Below are 20,839 nucleotides of genomic sequence, written 5' to 3' on the forward strand. Positions count from 1 at the left end.
CAATATCGCGGAAAGGTAGTACGTAGGAAACGACAAGAATTTTGAAATGATTAGGTGCTATTTTGCGTACTTTTACCCATCACTCTGCAAATAATACAGTACACCACCATCGAGTTAATTCTGTTTGTGTATATACATGTCTCTCTGGAAGTGGTATGTCGACCATGATGAAATATTGCTAGCTTTGTGTTCCGTACTCATAACGTCTCGAACCAACTTTTGCGCGCTTTCACCCCAAAAGGCCCAATATAAAATAAAGCTCAGATAGCTGTTAGTAATTCTAAAATGCCGTCCAGGCTTTTTTATGATGGGTAGCCTAATAAGTCTGTGGAAGTATTAGTTTGATTTCTTATTGATTTTAAACATCTTCCAGTGCTTACACAAATGGCTGATCAACAATGGATGTGTACCGATGCAGGAAATGTCGCTGTGATCTGCAGGTCACACATGCTGTAGTAAACAGTGGTAAACAATGTTTTACATGCATAGTTTATGTACAACTGAAAGCAAATATCATTTAACAGTTATATTTTAAAAGGCTGAATTTATATGAAGAATAAAACTCTTCGTTCAACCATAATTAATCGCTTCGGCAGACGGGCAAATGATCTATAGATTCGATAGCCTAGTAAATTGTGGTAGAGTGCCCTTGCTTTGAGCTTTACATTTATAAGAGGGTATTACTGGGAAATCTTGAGTACTCTGTACTAGTTAAAACTTAGGAAAATTGTCTACTGTGGAACGGTCATTTGCACTAGAATGTTGGTGCACATTAATGATTAAAGAACCAAGCAGTATTGAAAAGGAGCTAGGGTATAGCATTCTGACATCCAAGAGTTTACTTCAGTCACTTCCTACCCATTTCACTTTGAGTCTGGGTCAACTTGGCCCTATTACCTCTTCGGCTGGTCCTTATCGGTTCAGTCACCATTTCGGCCCCCCCCCCCCCATCAAAAAAATGCCCCTGTACCTGAGGGACCCTAGGTAAGGCCCATTCCTCGCTATTTTTGGTGGGAAGACAAAACCACGGCACTGCAGGGCCACCTGGAAGGTAAAAACACAGCCCATTTCCCCGGCTATCTCTAGTATACCTCCAGACCTGGCGGGGCTGTGATTACAATTGTCTGGTGCATTATTCTTATACTGATTATTCTTATTTCTATCACAAACTTATAATAAATAAAAACAAAACTCGACATCAATGGAATGCTAAAAAGATTTTGCTTGTTTGCTGCTTCGATTCATTTTAAAGTGGTTTGCACTTATGTCACCATTGTATCTGTTGTACAAACATAACTGTATATTCCAGTATGTGAAGGTTACTTGACCCAGCAACATGTGTGGTACCTGGAGGTTGACAGAGCTCCGGAATGGGTCAACACTGCTGTCAACAGTGTAGGTTTGCTCTACAGGGGAGGGGCTCCTGGGTGGGTTAACACTGCTGTCAACAGTGTAGGTGTGCTTTACAGGGCAGGGGCTCCTGGGTGGTTTAACACTGCTGTCAACAGTGTAGGTGTGCTTTACAGGGGAGGGGCTCCTGGGTGGGTCAACACTGCTGTCAACATTGTAGGTGTGCTTTACAGGGAAGGGGCTCCTGGGTGGGTCAACATTGTAGGTGTGCTTTGCAGGGGAGGGGCTCCTGCGTAGGTCAACACTGCTGTCAACAGTGTAGGTGTGCTTTACAGGGGAGGGGCTCCTGGGTGGGTCAACACTGCTGTCAACATTGAAGGTGAGCTTTACAGGGGAGGGGCTCCTGGTTGGGTCAACACTGTAGGTGTGCTTTGCAGGGGAGGGGCTCCTGGGTGGGTCAACACTGCTGTCAACAGTGTAGGTGTGCTTTCCAGGGGAGGGGCTCCTGGGTGGGTCAACACTGCTGTCAACAGTGTAGTTGTGCTTTACAGGGGAGGGGCTCGTGGATGGGTCAACACTGCTGTCAACAGTGTAGGTGTGCTTTGCAGGGGAGGGGCTCCTTGGTGGGTCAACACTGCTGTCAACAGTGTAGTGGTGCTTTACAGGGGAGGGGCTCCTGGGTGGGTCAACACTGCTGTCAACAGTGTAGGTGTGCTTTACAGGGGAGGGGCTCCTGGGTGTGTTAACACTGCTGTCAACAGTATAGGTGTGCTTTACAGGGGAGGGGCTCCTGGGTGGGTCAACATTGTAGGTGTGCTTTACAGGGGAGGAGCTCCTGGGTGGGTCAACACTGCTGTCAACATTGTAGGTTTACTCTACAGGGGAGGGGCTCCTGTGTGGGTTAACACTGCTGTCAACATTGTAGGTGTGCTGTACAGGGGAGGGGCTCCTGGGTGGGTCAACACTGCTGTCAACAGTGTAGGTGTGCTTTACAGGGGAGGAGCTCCTGGGTGGGTCAACACTGCTGTCAACATTGTAGGTGTGCTTTACAGGGGAGGGGCTCCTGGTTGGGTCAACACTGTAGGTGTGCTTTGCAGGGGAGGGGCTTCTGGGTGGGTCAACACTGATGTCAACATTGTAGGTGTGCTTTACAGGGGAGGGGGGGGGGGCTCCTGGGTGGGTTAACACTGCTGTCAACAGTGTAGTTGTGCTTTACAGGGGAGGGGCTCCTGGGTGGGTTAACACTGCTGTCAACATTGTAGGTGTGCTTTACAGGGGAGGGGCTCCTGGTTGGGTCAACACTGCTGTCAACAGTGTAGTTGTGCTTTACAGGGGAGGAGCTCCTGGGTGGGTCAACACTGCTGTCAACAGTGAAGGTGTGCTTTACAGGGGAGGGGCTCCTGGGTGGGTCAACACTGCTGTCAACAGTGTAGGTGTGCTTTACAGGGGAGGGACTCCTGGGTGGGTCAACACTGCTGTCAACAGTGTAGTTGTGCTTTACAGGGGAGGGACTCCTGGTTGGGTCAACACTGCTGTCAACAGTGTAGTTGTGCTTTACAGGGGAGGGGCTCCTGGGTGGGTCAACACTGCTGTCAACAGTGTAGGTGTGCTTTACAGGGGAGGGGCTCCTGGGTGGGTCAACACTGCTGTCAACAGTGTAGGTGTGCTTTACAGGGGAGGGGCTCCTGGGTGGGTTAACACTGCTGTCAACATTGTAGGTGTGCTTTACAGGGGAGGAGCTCCTGGGTGGGTAATTACTGCTGTCAAAATTGTAGGTGTGCTTTACAGGGGAGGAGCTCCTGTGTGGATTAACACTGCTGTCAACATTGTAGGTGTGCTTTACAGGGGAGGGACTCCTGGGTGGGTAATTACTGCTGTCAACACTGAAGGTGTGCTTTACGGGGGAGGGGGGGGGGCTCCTGGGTGGGTTAACACTGCTGTCAACATTGTAGGTGTGCTTTACAGGGGAGGGACTCCTGGGTGGGTAATTACTGCTGTCAACACTGAAGGTGTGCTTTACGGGGGAGGGGGGGGGGGGGCTCCTGGGTGGGTTAACTCTGCTGTCAACAGTGTAGTTGTGCTTTACAGGGGAGGGGCTCCTGGTTGGGTCAACAGTGTAGGTGTGCTTTCCAGGGGAGGGGCTCCTGGTTGGGTCAACACTGCTGTCAACAGTGTAGTTGTGCTTTACAGGGGAGGGGCTCCTGGTTGGGTCAACAGTGTAGGTGTGCTTTGCAGGGGAGGGGCTCCTGGGTGGGTCAACAGTGTAGTTGTGCTTTACAGGGGAGGGACTCCTGGGTGGGTCAACACTGCTGTCAACAGTGTAGGTGTGCTTTACAGGGGAGGGGCTCCTGGGTGGGTCAACACTGCTGTCAACAGTGTAGGTGTGCTTTACAGGGGAGGGGCTCCTGGGTGGGTCAACACTGCTGTCAACAGTGTAGGTGTGCTTTACAGAGGAGGGGCTCCTGGGTGGATTAACACTGCTGTCAACATTGTAGGTCTGCTTTACAGGGAAGGGGCTCCTGGGTGGGTAATTACTGCTGTCAACATTGTAGGTGTGCTTTACAGGGGAGGAGCTCCTGTGTGGGTTAACACTGCTGTCAACATTGTAGGTGTGCTTTACAGGGGAGGGGCTCCTGGGTGGGTTAACACTGCTGTCAACATTGTAGGTGTGCTTTACAGGGGAGGGGCTCCTGGGTGGGTCAACACTGCTGTCAACATTGTAGGTGTGTTTTACAGGGGAGGGGCTCCTGGTTGGGTCAACACTGTAGGTGTGCTTTGCAGGGGAGGGGCTCCTGGGTGGGTCAACACTGCTGTCAACAGTGTAGTTGTGCTTTACAGGGGAGGGGCTCCTGGGTGGGTCAACACTGCTGTCAACAGTGTAGGTGTGCTTTGCAGGGGAGGGGCTCCTGGGTGGGTCAACACTGCTGTCAACAGTGTAGGTGTGCTTTGCAGGGGAGGGGCTCCAGGGTGGGTCAACACTGCTGTCACCAATGTAGTTATGCTCTACAGGGTTGGGCAATAATTGAGTTTAGTGGGGAAATAGTTTATTAACAATACAACTGTGTTAGTAACAAATAGAGAAAAAGAAAGGTTGTAGGTTCATGTTCATATCTATGTAACTTTTGTAGTGGACTTACCTAATATCTGACAGTGCATGAGTCATTTGCATTAATATTAAGTTTGGTTGTAAAAAGTTTAAAATGATATATTTCAGGCAAGCTGGGCAAAAGGCAAACTTACATGTCCCAAATGCAGTGGGCGTGTGGGGTCGTTCGACTTCACTAATGAGAAGATATGCCAATGTGGCCTACACACTGTCCCCTGTGCTCACCTGGTCAAGGATAGAGTCGACCAAATCAGGTATAATGAACACACTTGGTTGTCTTGTTTTGGCACTGTTAGTATAGGAACAATTTACTTCATTCCTGTGGTTTCTGTATAACAGTTGTTACAGACACTTCACTTTTTCTTCACCATTTTAAATTAAATGTTGCGCAGTCTATGCCGCTTACAGTGCCCCGCCTTCGGCCTTTTACCAGAGATTGATTGAGAATTTAGTTTCTTTAAACACTTCGGCAAACCTTTTCACAGTTTGGCCGTACTGTCAAAACATTATCTTGAAATAGGTTTGTCGAAGTGTTTGATTAATCTAATCACCTTGTCAAACTCCGGTTATAAAACAAAGGCGGTGCTCTTTAAGCGGCATAGACTGCCCTTTGTTTCATTTAAAATGGTGTTGTAAAAGAAAAGTTATCTTTGTTTTAAGATTTCATTTTAAGCAAAATATTGCCTTCCGAGGTAGCATAAATGACATAATTTATCACGTGGTATTCACACACTGTTAGCTAGGATGTAACCACATTAAGTTTTAAGTATGTGTTCCCTGATTTACACCTGAAGGATTGATATCTCATGCCATTTGAATGGGCAAAAGAAACTATTTAAAGAAATTCCTCATTTGTAGGGGAAAGGAAAACTTATTCTTTTAACTGAAAGTTTTCCCAATTTTTGATGTAAAGCGATTATTTTTTTGTCTAAATGGCGTAATTTGCAACACAATTTTCCCAAAATGTCTAAGGGTTTTTCCCTAAGTGGGTAGAAAAAGGCCTGGATAGTTGAGTCTCTGTGACAGCTTTTGTTTTCTTTTTAAGTCCTAAATTTCAAAAAAAAGAGATCATCCCACACATAAATAAAGATTTTAATTTCTGTACTTGTATTGTAAAATTGTATTTATTTTAGAAAACAGAGCATTTCTCCGGTTGGTCCTTTTCCCAGACGAGCCACCTACAGACGTCAAGATTCACCACCTGCTGACACCTCGGGTACAGAAAAACAAAGACAAACAAGTGGGGACAGTCATGTAAGGAACATAGATACTACAGCCTGGACATTCATGGACAATTCTGGTCCTAGTCTTTCAAAGGTGATTGATGGAAAAAAGGATGACGATGTTTGTGACAATGACAATGATTCTGATGGTGAAAGGATACAAGTGTTGAAGACAGGATTTGGGGTGACTAATAAGATGGAAAATCTGCTAGAATCGTCAACTGATAATGGTACAAATAATGTTTGTAATAAGACAAGTTTAAGGAAAAGAAAGAGACGAAAAAGAGCTGAATACCAGTGTGATAGGTGTTTTGCCTCTGTTGGTGATGGTAATGGTTGTATCTGCGCTCTAATGCACAGGGAGGATGGTGCCCGGTCAGAGAACATGTTTGGGGCCCTGTCAGACAGCTGTATGGGAGAGAAAGCAACTCAACCAGACACAGATTTCTTTGAACCAGAGGTACTTGTTTGTTGTTTCGTTGTCAAAAAGCAGATTCAGTGTTGATAAAAAAATTTAGTTGACAAGTAATTCAGTATAAAGTCAAATGATATGGTAATAGATTGTTTAAGGTTTATTCACTTAATTGTGTTCCCAGCAAAAAGTGACATACAGGTTTTACCTTTCACAATGTTTTAAACACTTTCTGACTTTGACCCGCATTTAGTGAGTTATTGACCACTAAATTTGAACCCCGCCATGTTTTGCGCACTGCCTGACACTGTGTGCTAGACAGGCTAGGAGGGATGTTAAAGCTTTCATGGACTATCACATCGCAGTATTAAACGTGAATAGGTACTTCCTATACCCTACATCCAAGGTCCACAACTCAGCTGGAAGATTAAATACTTGAGCTATACAGGGTTCTGCAGAAGGATGAGCTGGATATTGTATTTAGCAATCTGGATATTGTATTTAGCAAAGTTTCTTGAAGGTCCTCACTGACGATCAATGAGGCCATTATGCATTCTGGAAGCATAGGGCAAGTTGTTCTTGGAGAAGAAATTTTTTTAAGCTGAGCTTCCTGAATACACAAATAATTTTTGTAGTTCAATATATCTTCAATTGATTTTACATAAATGAATATTTAGTATGATCATGTGTAAATTTGTCTGTAAACAGTAATCTGATCATTCTTTAAAGAAATCTGACAAATTTATCATTATGATCACCATGGTAATTTACTTCAACAATTGTCCCTCAGACAAAAAGCAAATATCAAATAATTGCAATGTTATGTCTTCAGAATACGTCCGGGTACAGGAAAGCACATGTAACACCTTCAGGGTTGTATCGTATCATATTTCTTCATTTAAAGATATTTATTTCACACCAGCAGGTCTAAAACCATTCACTTATTTCAGTGGGGTGAAGAAATACCCAACAATCTATTCAAAAAATTATTCAATTTTTATGAATTCACGCTGCAGTAGAAAGATGAATGTGCTATATTTATTTCAATATCTTTATTATTATTTAATACTGTTATTTCGGGTGGTTGAAAGAGTTTGTCATTAATTATAGTTGGGCTAGAGAATTTTATATGGGCTATTAAATTATATTTGGGTTTGTAAAAAAAAAAGACTAGACATTGCAATTTGTAGCCCTTTTTTCAGAATTTGGGGAAGCATGGCAGGGCCTTATGACGTGAAATTTGAGTCACGAACTGCCAAATAGGGGAAATAGCAGGCAATCATCATACATGTTACTTAATAAGTTTTGGATGCAAAAAGTAAAACTGGACATAATTCTGTATTTATTTTCATATCACAGGTTGATGTCCCTCCTATTTGTTGTGAATATGTCAATTATGGCATTGATGTCTCTTTTTGAAAGAGTTTATTTTTCTGCACTGCATATGTGTATGAGAGCTTCTAGATTTTCTGCGCCTAGTGTGCTCCTGGCAGGTGTGCAAAGGGAGTTGAAGATGCTGAGAAGTCTTTCAACACATAATGTTGAAGTGGGTAGCAGCAGGCTCATGTCCACCAAATAGCTGATTGCCGGATCAGATCTGGTGATGGCATCATCCTTCATTAAAGCTGCACTCTACCAGATTGAACGTTTTGACAACTTTTTTTATTTTTTGTCTATGAACTAGCCAATGTTTGCGAAAATCCATGGAAATCTGTTATGAGACTGCTGACAAAATATTAGATTTTTATAATTAAGTTCAAATATTGATGTTTTATGCATTTTTATTAAACCGACTAAGGGTTTAAGACAAAACATTTTTTATGTCTCCCCCTCTCTGGGGGAGACATATTGTTTTTGCCCTGTCCGGTAGTCCGTCAGTCCGTCAGTCCGTCCGTACGTCACACTTCGTTTCCGATCGATAACTGGAAAACCGCATGACCTAGGATCACCAAACTTGGTAGGGAGGTTGGTCGTGAGGTGTAGAGGATCCCTAGTGTTTTTGGGGTCACTAGGTCAAAGGTCAAGGTCGCGGCAACCCCCAATATAAAAAACATTTCTGCTCAAAATCTTGAGAACGGTTTGACCTAGGTTCACCAAACTTGGTAGGGAGGTTGGTCATGAGGTGTAGAAGATCCCTATTGTTTTTGGGGTCACTAGGTCAAAGGTCAAGGTCGTGGCGACCCCCAATGTAAAAAACATTTCCGCTCAATATCTTGAGAATGGTTTGACCTAGGTTCACCAAACTTGGTAGGGAGGTTGATCATGAGGTTTAGAAAACTCCTATATTTTGGGGGGTCACAAGGTCAAAGGTCAACGTCGCTGTGACCTCTAATGTAAAAAAATATTTCCGTGCAATATCAGGAGAATGCTTTGATCTAGGTTCACCAAACTTTGAAGTGAGGTTGGTCATGATGTCTAGAATGATACGTTGGCGGTGACCTTAAGCTTAAAAATGGTTTCTGCTCAATAACTTAAGAACGCTTGTACCCAGGAACTTCATTCTTGGTACGCTAGTCGGTCATGACTAGTAGATGACCCCTATTGATTTTGAGATCAGTAGGTCAAAGGTCAAGGTTGCCATGACCTTGAGTTGAAGAAATGGTTACCGCTCAGTAACTAAAGAACACTTGCACCCAAGAACTTAATACTTGGTATGCAAGTTGGTTATGTAGATGATCCCTATTGATGTTGTGATCAGTAGGTAAAAGGTCATGGTCACGATGACTGTGAGCTGAAAAATGGTTTCCGATCAATAATTGAATAACGCTTGCGCCCAGGAACTTCATACAATGCAAACTTCGTTTACATTTTCCATGATTAATCAACAACACTTTCTTCTCTTCACTATTTAATATAATCGAATAAACCAAACTTCACTGTTGGTTTGTCTCCAGTCCAAAGTTACAAATTTCATGTCCATCATTTATTTTTTCTCAGCTACGACCACACAATAGGGGAGACAAGCGCTTTTTCAAAAAAGCAATCTCTAGTTTTTAAACACTTTTTGAACGGAAATATTAAAATCTGATTTTTTGTCAGCAATCTTATTTCATTGGTTTGCAGATATTTCCGCAGACATTTGCTCTTTCCAAGACAAAAAAGTTGTAAAAATGGTATATTTGTGTGAGTGCAGCTTAAATTTAAGCATCAGCTCCACCTTGGTGTCTGCAAATACTGTTTTAATCAGGAAAAAAAAGTATTTTGTTTTTCTTTTGTTATTTACTGAGTGTCAATAGAAATGTATCTAAATTAATACTGTAAGTTTTTGAACACTATCCGACATTGATTGTTGTATGTTTTATTTAAGAGCATAATATAAATAACTTTACTATAATGTATATATCTTTGAAGTGGATTTGTAATATGAAGTATCATTGGAGAAATTTTGCTCTCGGAACAAAGAAAACACAAACCTCAAAATAATTGAAAGTAAACTGCTAGAAAATCTTTTTGACAATAGTTTTCATCACCATCTGCTGGACGCTTTTCTGATGTGCAGAAATCAGACCGGTCGCTAGAGGATTTTAGCTTAATTATTCATAAGCGCCTATTGACCATGGCTGAATTGCAGGGTTCCCGCTGGTGATTGCCATTGGCGCCATTTGCGACAAAATCGCAAAAATGGCGACAACTTTTCAAATTTGGCGTATTTATGGAGACAATGTTATTTTTTTGTAAATATTTCTTAAAATGGCGTAAGCAGAGCCCATGCTGCCTACATAGATAATCGATTCTGTCACTGTCATAAATCAAGCGCATTTGCGGGTGCGACAACAAATCCAATAATTAGGGCAAGCAGTCACGGCCCAGTCAACACCTCGCTAATAATTGCGGAATTTTATTGCTTTCATGGATTAACAATGCCATCCTTTACTAGTATGTCTCTTATTAGCAAACACTATTAAGATTTAGCTCAACAGCTTTGTTGTTGCATAATTAACGGGTTAGTTTTTAACAATTTTAGGTTGTTGGAAAGACATGTGATATGCAAATTTCGTAATGACGTTTAAGCGCTAAAAACAGATTTGCCTTCAGTTTTGTTGCAATTTGTAATTGCTTTAAATGCAGTAATTAAGAGGTTTGAAAAGTGTTAAAAAGATTAACAGAAGTCATTTGGTATGCTTACAAATAAATAGAACTACATCCCATTTGATATAAGGCTTCCAATAACTTGGCTGGAGTAAAGATTACCGTATTTTCCCGACTATAAGGCGATCCGCTTATAAGACGACCCCCCTACTTTGCCCATGAAATCTGGTGTTTTTGTCTTGACTCGTTTATAAGACGGGGTAGATTTTTAAAACAAATCCAGCACTTGAAATTCTCCAAGTATGTGATAATGTTCAAGCTTAACAGTCAAATACATGTATCAACTAAATTTGTTCATTTGCTTGGGATTATTGATTTTTATTTTCCGATGGTATGGTATGTTTGAACCAGCCTAGACGCAATTTTGGGATTTAAGTGGGTTCATACGGTATTTGATTGACCTATTTAAATACAAACCATTGCAGTGCATCTTTTATCTTTACACAGCTCGTGCTGTGACGTCACAAATTGTACTGTTTGATCTGCAGCCGTCAAACAGAACAAATTCCATTACATGTGTTAATGAGTTATATTTTCGCAAGTGTTTGTTAGGATTGCAGTTGATGGGACTTAAATTTTGAGTAATAAATAACCATTGATGATTGCGGATAAATAAATGTAACGATTAATGAAATAAGTATTGAAATCTGCTAGTTACATGCATGTGCATGATATATGCAAAGCCTTATACAGGGTTCCCCCTGGGTTCTAAAAAGTTGTCGCCACTTTTTCGCGGGGGGTTAAGGGGGCCGCGATAGGCCCCCTTACGGGTCCAGGGCAGCGCCCTTGTGGGGGCCAAGGGGGCGAAGCCCCCATGAAGCTCATGGGGTTTAAGCATTTTAAGAGCCTTAAATTGCATTTAATTAGCACATTGTCGTGCAAATCATAACATTTTGTTGTACATGAAGCACAAGATATTAATAGCAAATTGTTATTCTGTTGACAAAATTCATTGTATATGGACTAGTATATAAATAAAAAAATATTGCAAAAAATGTGACATAAACATCAATATGTTGATTTCAGTCTAATGCCTGCATACAATAAAAGAATACATTTGTGAAATTATGAGATAAGTTGTCGCCACTTTTGCGATTTTGTCGCAAATGGCGACAATGGCGATCGCCAGCGGGAACCCTGCTTATAGTAAGGAAAAAGTAAGTTTTATTTACGACATAGAAAAAATAACAATGCATTTAAAAAAAAAAAAAATTGTCAAAATATTTTTATTTTAAAGGTAACAAAATAAGTCTCCAACGTTTTTGGACCGATAACATGTGTTATATTGAGTGTTCATCGTAGCGAAACAAAGCAGATCTATGGTCGTCTTAATCCGATGGGTGTGATTGTGTCACTTTTATTGGGGTGTCATCCACAGACAATAAATCAGTCAGTTGAATACCTTATGTTGAATATTCCTGATTATGACTCTATTCTTTATGAAATTCTTATAGACTCGCCTATAAGACGGGCCCCCTACTTTAAGGTTCAAAATCAGGACCAAATTTCCCCGTCTTATAGTCGAGAAAATACGGTAGACACTATTTTATTTGGACAGTATGGCCTTAGTTTGACAATGTGAATTGTTTAAAGTTTCCATTTATTTTAAGTTTATCTCATAATTTTAAGTTTATCTCATAATTTCATAATTGTATTCTTTAATTGTTTGACACTTTCGTATGCAGGCATTCGACTGAAATCAACATATTGATGTATATGTCGCATTTTTGGCAATATTTCTTTTTTTTATGCCCCCGAAGGTGGGCATATTAAAATCGCACCGTCTGTCTGTCCGTCCGTCCGTCTGTCCGGCTCTATAACTTTCCCTTGTATGGACAGATTTTAAAATAACTTGCCACATGTGTTCCACATACCAAGACGACGTGTGGCGTGCAAGACTCCTGTCCCTACCTCAAAGGTCAAGGTCACACTTAGTGTTTATTCACAATGGAGTGCTGCATATAAGGACATAGAGTATAGGTTGTCGTGTCCGGGCTGTAACTTTCTCTTGTATGGACAGATTTTAAAATAACTTGCCACATGTGTTCCACATACCAAGACGATGTGTCGCGTGCAAGACCCGTGTCCCCAGGGGTGTAGAAATGGGCCGGAAGCCGGTAAAAAAACCCGGTTACTTTAGCATTTTCACCCGGCTATTTTCTCCGCATCAACAAAAATAAAATCTGTTATTTTCGTCATGTTTTTATGTTAACATCGGTTTAAAACCCCGATTGATGGTATTGTTTATTTTGGTTTCCGCGCGTTCGGACTACAATACAGCATTAGCTCGATTCGTGACGTCATTAGTCGCATCCCCCTCTGGGATGTTTTCAAGTTCTAGGTTTGGGTTTCCCAGTATTCTGAATACAATAACATTAGCTCAATACATGACCTCTTTAGTCGCATCCCCCCATGGGGATGTTTTGAAGTTTATGATTTGCGAAGCAATAGAGGGTGAAAAAAAGAATATTTTTTCCAGACACCAAAAAGCGTAGTAAGTTTGCAACATGAGCGTGTCTGGCCTTCTGTTAGTCCTATTACCATTTACGCAACATTCCTTTTAATATAAGCGTGTTGCCCTGATGTAAACAAAATGAAACAAGCTTGCGGTGATGTCACTGCTAAAAATAATCCATTATATTGATGAATTTTACATGTACCTTTGGTGAACCTTTGTACGCTTTGAACGTCACAAAGTGTCCAGATATTTCGTGTGGGTGTTAAAGCAGAATAAGTTAGCTGCAGGTGAAATATTTAGAACCACAGAAAATGAAGTTAGATGTTTAATTTTACAGAGGATCACAGAGATTCAGTGGCTGAAAGTATATAATTGATAGAGAAGAAATAACATATACGATTAGGAGGGAATTGCTAGCAAATGGCAAGGCATGTGGTCTGGAATGTTTTAATAGTATCCTGAATCTGAATTTGACAGTTATTTGGGTTATAAGTTAGCCCTCACTGGTGGGGGTGGGGTTGGGGGGGGGTAGTATTCAGATTCATTTCAGTGGGGTAGTTCTCAGATTCAGTAACATATTCAAGTACATAAGTTTCCCTGTGTTACAAAATAAACATGCACCAGAACACTAGAAATTTTGGTTAAAAAAGGCTTAAATTCATCCCACAAGGGGCATTGGCCCCTTGACCCTAACTGGGGGAGGACACGCAGACTCCACCCCCCCCCCCCCCCCACACACACCCCCGCCTACTTTTGGGATCTTCCCTGCTACTTAAATTATTTTCTACACCCCTGGTGTCCCTACCTCAAAGGTCAAGGTCACACTTAGTGTTTATTTACAATGGAGTGCTGCATATAAGGACATAGAGGATAGGTTGTCGTGTCCTGGCTGTAACTTTCCCTTGTATGGACAGATTTTAAAATAACTTGCCACATGTGTTCCACATACCAAGACGACGTGTCGCGTGCAAGACCCGTGTCCCTACCTCAAAGGTCAAGGTCACACTTAGTGTTTATTCACAATGGAGTGCTGCATATAAGGACATAGAGTATAGGTTGTCGTGTCCGAGCTGTAACTTTCTCTTGTATGGACAGATTTTAAAATAACTTGCCACATGTGTTCCACATACCAGGACGACGTGTCGCGTGCAAGACCCGTGTCCCTACCTCAAAGGTCAAGGTCACACTTAGTGTTTATTCACAATGGAGTGCTGCATATAAGGACATAGAGTTTAGGTTGTCGTGTCAGGGCTATTACTTTCCCTTGTATGGACAGATTTTAAAATCACTTGCTACATGTGTCCCACATACGAAGATGACGTGTCGTGTGCAAGACCCATGTCCCTACCTCTAAGGTGAACGAAACACTAAGTGTTTATTCACAAGGGAATTCTGAACATAAGGACATAACAGTGTAGGTTGTCAAGCATGGGTGGTATTTTTTTATGTTCAGAGGCAATTTAAAATAACTTGCCATATGTATTTGACACGTAAAGGCAAGATCAACTTTTCATGTACTGACCTTGTTTGTAGGTCAATGTCACATTCGGGGGCATTCGTCACATACTGTGACAGCTCTTGTTTATTGATATACTTGTACATATATTTTGTCAATAGAATAACAATTTCTCATATCTTGTGCTTCATGTACAACAATATTATATTATGTTCTGCATGACAATGTGCTAATTAAATGCAATTTAAGGCTCTTAAAATGCTTTAAACACATGAGCTTCAGGGGGCTTCGCACCCTCTGAACCCCCACAAGGGGGCTGCCCTGGACCCATAAGGGGGCCTTTCGCGGCCCCCTTAACTCCCTGCAAAAAAGGTGGTTACAAAACGGTAATGATTCGTTATTTACCCGATTTCCGACTTTGAGCATTAAGCATGGACATAAGTGGTGATTTAATATTTCAATGAAACGGGAATTTTTGACAAAAACTGGGGAAAAATAAACACTTTTCTTGGTGGTTCGGCCACAAATTTGCCATAAAAAAAGGGCTGCATTGTTCATAATACTTATGATACATGTATATATTGCAATAAATGGAGTTTATTATGTTTTGTTTGTTACTTTCAAAACAAAGTCTCAAGCAATGTTTACATATGACTTGCAAACAAAGGCTCCCTTAGACCATGAGTCTGAAAAAGGGACCATGACTCTTGAAAATCTTACTTTGACTCTTAAAAATTAGGCCAAATGATTCTTGGGTTTCATACCCTCATGAAAACCCTAGGTATGGTTCATAATGATGGGGCCTAAAAAAAAAATACATTTGGTTCGGGTTACCCGACCCTACCTACGGAATAGGCTCCGACCCTACCGTTTTATAGTCAGTTTAAAAAAAAATGAAAAACAAAAAAAAATTCAATTTTTTTTTTTTTTCGTTTTTTTTTTTATAATTGCTTTTCAATATGTAGTTTAAACCTTAAATGCTTATACAGGAGATAACTTTAACACCATTCTCCAATGATGAAAATGAAATTCTTATATAAAGCATAATAAAAAATAAAAATAAATTAAAAAAAAGCCTACCTACCCTACCTATTTTTGAAAAGGATGTAACCCTAACCAAACAGTTATTTTTTTTAGGCCTGGGCACTCAATACTGGTGATGCATCAAGTTTGCAGAATTCTTGTTTCTTTGCCAAATTAAAAGAAGTAAATGAATATTTTTTAACATAATTGAAGTGTGTATATAGAGTCAATGAATAAACAATCTTTCAGACATATTAAGTAATTAATTCATTTGACCAGTGAGAAACCTTAATCAGGAAAATGACTAAGGATAGAAAATGACATTTTTAATGGATATGGGCAAAGAAGCTGTTCTACTGGCTGCTTGCTGTTTTATATACTGATGTTTTTATGAAGTTTATAACTTACTCAAGAGTTACATTTTCTTTCCAGCCAAATTGCCAAATTTTCTACTTTCTAGCAGTTTACTTACTCAAGAGTTACATTTTCTTTCCAGCCAAATTGCCAAATTTTCTACTTTCTAGCAGTTTACTTACTCAAGAGTTACATTTTCTTTCCAGCCAAATTGCCAAATTTTCTACTTTCTAGCAGTTTACTTACTCAAGAGTTACATTTTCTTTCCAGCCGGAGGTAGAGATCCCTGCAGACCTGACCTGCTCTGTGTGTTTGGACCTGTATTACCGGCCGTGTGTTTGTCTTCCGTGTCGCCATACATTCTGTGAACATTGTCTGAGGGATGTCTGTAAACAGAAGCCTGTATACACACCGTGTCCCCTGTGCAGGGTCCTTATTGACACTTGTACTATTAATAATGGTAGGTCACTGGTGGGCTCACTCTTGGTAATAAGACTTTGAATTAACGAGCCCCAATTGGAACACTCTTCATTGACTTTAATTTTTATTTACCAACCCATTCTATTAGTGTGTATATAACATGTGATAAGTAATGTCTATATACTACATCGGAAGGCAACATTTTGCTTTAAATTAAGACTTAAAACAAAGATAACTTTTTGTTTACTACACCATTTTAATTGAAACAAAGGGCAGTCTATGCCGCTTAAAGAGCACCGCCTTTGTTTTATTTTCGTAGTTTAATAAGGTGATTAGTTTCAACAAACCTTCGACAAACCTGTTTCCAAAATAATGTTTTGACAGTGATCTGACAGCCGTTTTGTGAAAAGGTTTGTCGAGTGACTATCTTGGTGGTGTCTATTAAGTTTTACTTAAAGTCATAAATAAAGTAATGGAAGATGCTGCTGTGATATTAATTGGCCTGGCATAGGTTCCTGAAGCCTTGCTTGCTTTTAAGTTGGACACTAGTCATTAAAATGCTGAATGATTTAAGGAATGTAAAGATGAATGACAGATATGTACAAAGATGACATAGGTACATGTAGCTCATATTTGAAGTTACAATAGCTGAATGCTTATTTATAATTTATTGTCAGCTTGTGTGGAGAGAATCAAACAGGAGTATGCGAACAGTTATGAGGAGCGACAGCGGGAGGTGAAGAAGATGCGAAAGTCGAAGAGCTTCTACCCCCTGCCAGGTAACCATGGCAACAACTCGTTGTCCCAACGATTGGCGGGATGGGGCGCATCCCCGGCTGAAACGGGTATGGAGGAATTACTGATGGCCAGTCTTCAGGACATCATCATGCGCTTCGCCTGGGTTATGGTTCTTTTTCTTATTCATAACTTTGTTTTTCGCTTCTGTGAAGCGATTGGGTTTAGTTTTTATTGTGATAATGCATTCCATTTTAATGATTTTCTTAGAAGTATGATGTTAAAGTTAATTAATTTTGGATTTTTACACACAGTGAGAAAATGCCTAGGGTTGACCTTTGTTCGAAGTGATATTTTTGGATACCTAGTCGTGTACGCAGCCTTGTTCATGGTATTTTACTTTGACACTAATACATGGATTCAGTTTGGATATAGCATGGTGATTTTAGGATCTTTATTTATTAACTGAACACAATTTAGTGTGTGAATTATTATGTCTATTTATTTGATAATTTATACAAACAGAATGTTATTGCTTCATCTTGAATTGAGATGGACATCAAGGTTTGCTCTAGTTTGTCAGTCAGTCCATCTTGCCAAAATCTTGACATACAATCGAGTATGATAACTCTATCTTGCAAATAATGCAAAGTTTGCCCCCTTATTATTTGACTAAGAAATTCTGTTAAGGTTATAAAAAAAATGTGTGGTTCAGGTAACATTGGTCAAAGAAACAAATGTGTGCTGTATAAACATTGAAGACATCTCATCAATATTCCCGTATACAATAATTCTTAGTTGTATTCTTTATGTTGTCATTAAGTTTATGGCGTAAAAACTTCTCAAAGATATTCAACGATAATATTGCGTCAGGATGGTCTTTACTGTGATTGAAGCCCAGGTTTCCTGATCCTGGCATACAGTCTTCTTTACTTAACAGAAAAACACTAAATTTCATTTAAATTTTACATCTGACAACTGCAATGGGTGGTGTTCCTTTAAATATTTTCTACCTGTTCGTCTTTGTTGAAAATATCATCCCGCACACCCCAAGGGGTGCATCTTGAAGGGTTTAGCGTTCCCTACATGGACAAATTGGTCCCAGCCTGTTCAGGTGTAGGGATGCTGAGCAATAATGTCTGTGTCTGGTGATTGTATAGTTGCTGCTGGTGGTCTTTGAGCTGGTGATGGTGTACATGCTGTTCTCAAGATTGCATTCTTATCTACTTTGTCTTCAAATTTAATAATCAATAGATTAGGCTCAGATTGCCTAATGCTGACTTTGGCCTCTGGATCTAATGATATGAGGTTTCTGTTTTGAAAGTGATAGATCTTCACCTGTGGAGTAAGTTTATCATCATTCATCTCTACTGTCCGTTTTGGGTTGACCAGTGTGGGGTTCTTTTTGTTCCTCTGCCATCTGTTGTCATTGTCCTTCCACTTCGAAGATCCTGCAGCCGCTGGCAGTTGTGGTGGTTCAAATGATGTTGTGGTGGTGGGGAGTGGGAATCTCTGCTGCTGGCACCCGGAATACAACTATAAATAATGATATTACATAATATTATATATATAATTAAAAATAATAAAATGTCTCACCTTTATCTGCATTCGACTATACTAATTAAATAAATATAATACTATTACTAACTCTTATTATGTTGCTTAGTATGCCCAATCCCCAGTGTCTTCTTTTTGGCGATTGGCGACAGTCTGCTTGCTGTAAATGGTGGGTGTGTCCTCATGTCCTCATCAGTAGTTGTTACGGCATATGGAGGTGACAGGTAGAACCTCATTGATGATGACTCTAATATAATATATATATATATATATATATATATATATATATATATATATATATATATATATATATATATATTTATATTCATCATAAACAAAATAAATATTACAAATAAATAATATGTATTATAATATTAACAAAATAAATAAATAATTTAACATACCAGTGGGAGAGCAGTACTGGTCAATGAAGCGTTGCATCACAACCCTATCTCCTGTTACATCTGACTCCATCCTTGACCTCTTGACTGATGATGATGTTGATGGCATTTCCATATAGGGATTAGGAGGTGGATTATTGGTGGTGCTGTCAACATCTAACGAATCATCAATGAAATATGCAGCTCTTCTTTTCTCGTCTTTCTCTATCTCCTGTACCATATGTTCCTCAGCTAAAAACAGAAACACAACAACATAACATTTTTGTTTATATTTCCCCACCCATCATTTATGCATATTAAACCATAAAATAACATATAAAATATTAAAAAAATAATAAATACCCTTTCTTTTTCTGTTCACAACATTCTTCTTAACCTTTTCCATGTCAACATCCTCACATTCACTTTCTACAAAGTTCGACAATATAAATTTCTTCGACATGATGTCTCTCAAAATGGCTACTCGTACCTCTCGTCGTAGTCAGGTTCTCTAGTCTTTAATGGGTTGACTTATTTTCTCATATTTCCTTTTAACAACTGTGTTTTACCCATCATTTTCAAATCATCACATAAGGGCAAAACTGTCCTGTTCATTTGTTTCAACTCCTCATCAGTGATGGCTTCAGGCAAGCAACAATTGGCACACAAGTCCTTCCGACCAATATCAGCTCCCTAATACGGCATTTTCATAGAAGTACAATGTCATGCAGCATTGTAATCCAGGTCTAACAATAATTGATTACCATAAGTTCTCAGAGGTTGATTGTGAAAACAAACATGCTCCATAGAACTTATAGTTGCTAACATAACATGCCTTCTTTGACTGAGCTTTATGTTGCAGTAAATTACCAGGTACTCTTGTTTTTTTTCATTCAACGCGTATGGTCGTGCTTCTAGCATTCCGTTCTGACATACATGTAAAAACAGTTGTCTGAGATTGTTTATTTTTTGGTTCTATTGGAGCAACAGTTTTGCAGAATCAGTATACTTCTTCAATTTTGTTGTTGGTCTTCCATTCTTAACTCTTTTGTATAATTCAGCTAATAGAAACAAGGACCCATTTATTGTTGTATATTGCTCTTATATGTCCACAGGTTTGACAAATTTGTTTTTGTGGAGAAAGAGACTAGGAGAGAGCAAGGCGGAGTCGCTGATCCTGCAGGCATCCTTGTCCTGTGATGGTCTATATAATATATGTAAGAATTTTTTTTTTCGAGAGAAACCCCTGTGTTCTGATGTAGATGTCTGACTTCAAGCCAGACCCTCAGTTTGACCCATTTATTGTTGTATGTAGCTCTATAAGTTTGGCACATTTGTATTTATGTTCAGCCAGGAGTAAGAGACCAGGAGAGAGCATGGCGGAGCCGCTCATCTGGCAGGCATCCTTGTCCTGTGATGTTCTGACGTTGATTTCTGACTTCAAATCAGAGCCTCGGTTTGACCCATTTATTGTTGTATGTAGCTCTTATACGTCCACAAGTTTGACATATTAGTTTTTATGGTCAGTCAGGAGGATGAAACTAGGAGAGAGCAAGGCGGAGCCGCTGATCCTGCAGGAGTCCTTGTCCTGAGATGTTCTGACGTTGATGTCTGACTTCCATTGCATAGTAGAAAGGCCAGGAATAATGTCTGACTAGGTTCAAGAATTGATCAAATAACTATTATTATTTAGCTGTAGATATTCAATTGCTGGAGAAAGCATGAATATTTAGAAATACAATCAAAATTGTTAACATATATAGTGTGTGCATACTATGTGAACAATTGTGTATTTATATTTTAATAATTATATGTATAATCAGCAGGATATTTAAAGATTTTAAAGTTGTAATTTTTATTGATGTTCTTTTGTCGAAAAGAAGATGCCGAAAGTAAGGTAAAGCATGTTACCAAATTAGCACCCGTTACATATATGCCTTAACAATGAAATTAAATAATTTTAAGTTATATTTCCATAATCTGTGCAGCTAATCCTGCCTCAAGATGTAAAAACAAATTTAAAAAACAAAAGAAAATTATGTAGATTTTTATTACTCCTATCATAAAAAACCCCATCCCGATTAAAAAGCCAATCATTGATGTTCTAGTGTATAATACACAGAAATATCCTGTGTCATCCAGCAGATTGATCGAGTCCCAAGTGTTCTTTTTTATGCTTATAAAATTCATTTATGTTTGATTGTTTCCGGTGTAATTGACAACCTGGTTTCACTATGTATGGAAAGAATAACAACATCTGTTTGAATTAAAGTAAG

At 39.8% G+C, this 20,839-nt stretch overlaps 1 protein-coding gene across 1 annotated transcript; it reads left to right on the forward strand.

Annotated features, from left to right (window-relative positions):
• Positions 1–18,379, forward strand: LOC128217982 (E3 ubiquitin-protein ligase RNF180-like). Its single transcript, XM_052925466.1, has 7 exons — positions 1–54; positions 374–465; positions 1,310–1,395; positions 4,565–4,710; positions 5,590–6,139; positions 15,742–15,931; positions 16,569–18,379. Exons 2-7 carry the CDS (start codon positions 399–401, stop codon positions 17,093–17,095), a joined length of 1,566 nt encoding a protein of 521 aa, XP_052781426.1. The 5' UTR covers positions 1–54; positions 374–398; the 3' UTR covers positions 17,096–18,379.
• The last annotated feature ends 2,460 nt before the right edge of the window (positions 18,380–20,839 follow it).

Source organism: Mya arenaria, chromosome 14 (genome assembly GCF_026914265.1).
Source record: "Mya arenaria isolate MELC-2E11 chromosome 14, ASM2691426v1".
NCBI classification, from domain to species: Eukaryota; Metazoa; Mollusca; class Bivalvia; order Myida; family Myidae; genus Mya; species Mya arenaria.

What these genes read in the sequence shown, in the direction of transcription:
- LOC128217982 (XM_052925466.1), top strand. Translation starts at nt 399, where the DNA reads ATGGATGTGTACCGATGCAGGAAATGTCGCTGTGATCTGCAGGTCACA. An exon ending in CAGATTTCTTTGAACCAGAG is followed by an intron (nt 6,140 to 15,741) that starts GTACTTGTTTGT and finishes TTTTCTTTCCAG; the next exon opens with CCGGAGGTAGAGATCCCTGC. An exon ending in CACTTGTACTATTAATAATG is followed by an intron (nt 15,932 to 16,568) that starts GTAGGTCACTGG and finishes ATTTATTGTCAG; the next exon opens with CTTGTGTGGAGAGAATCAAA.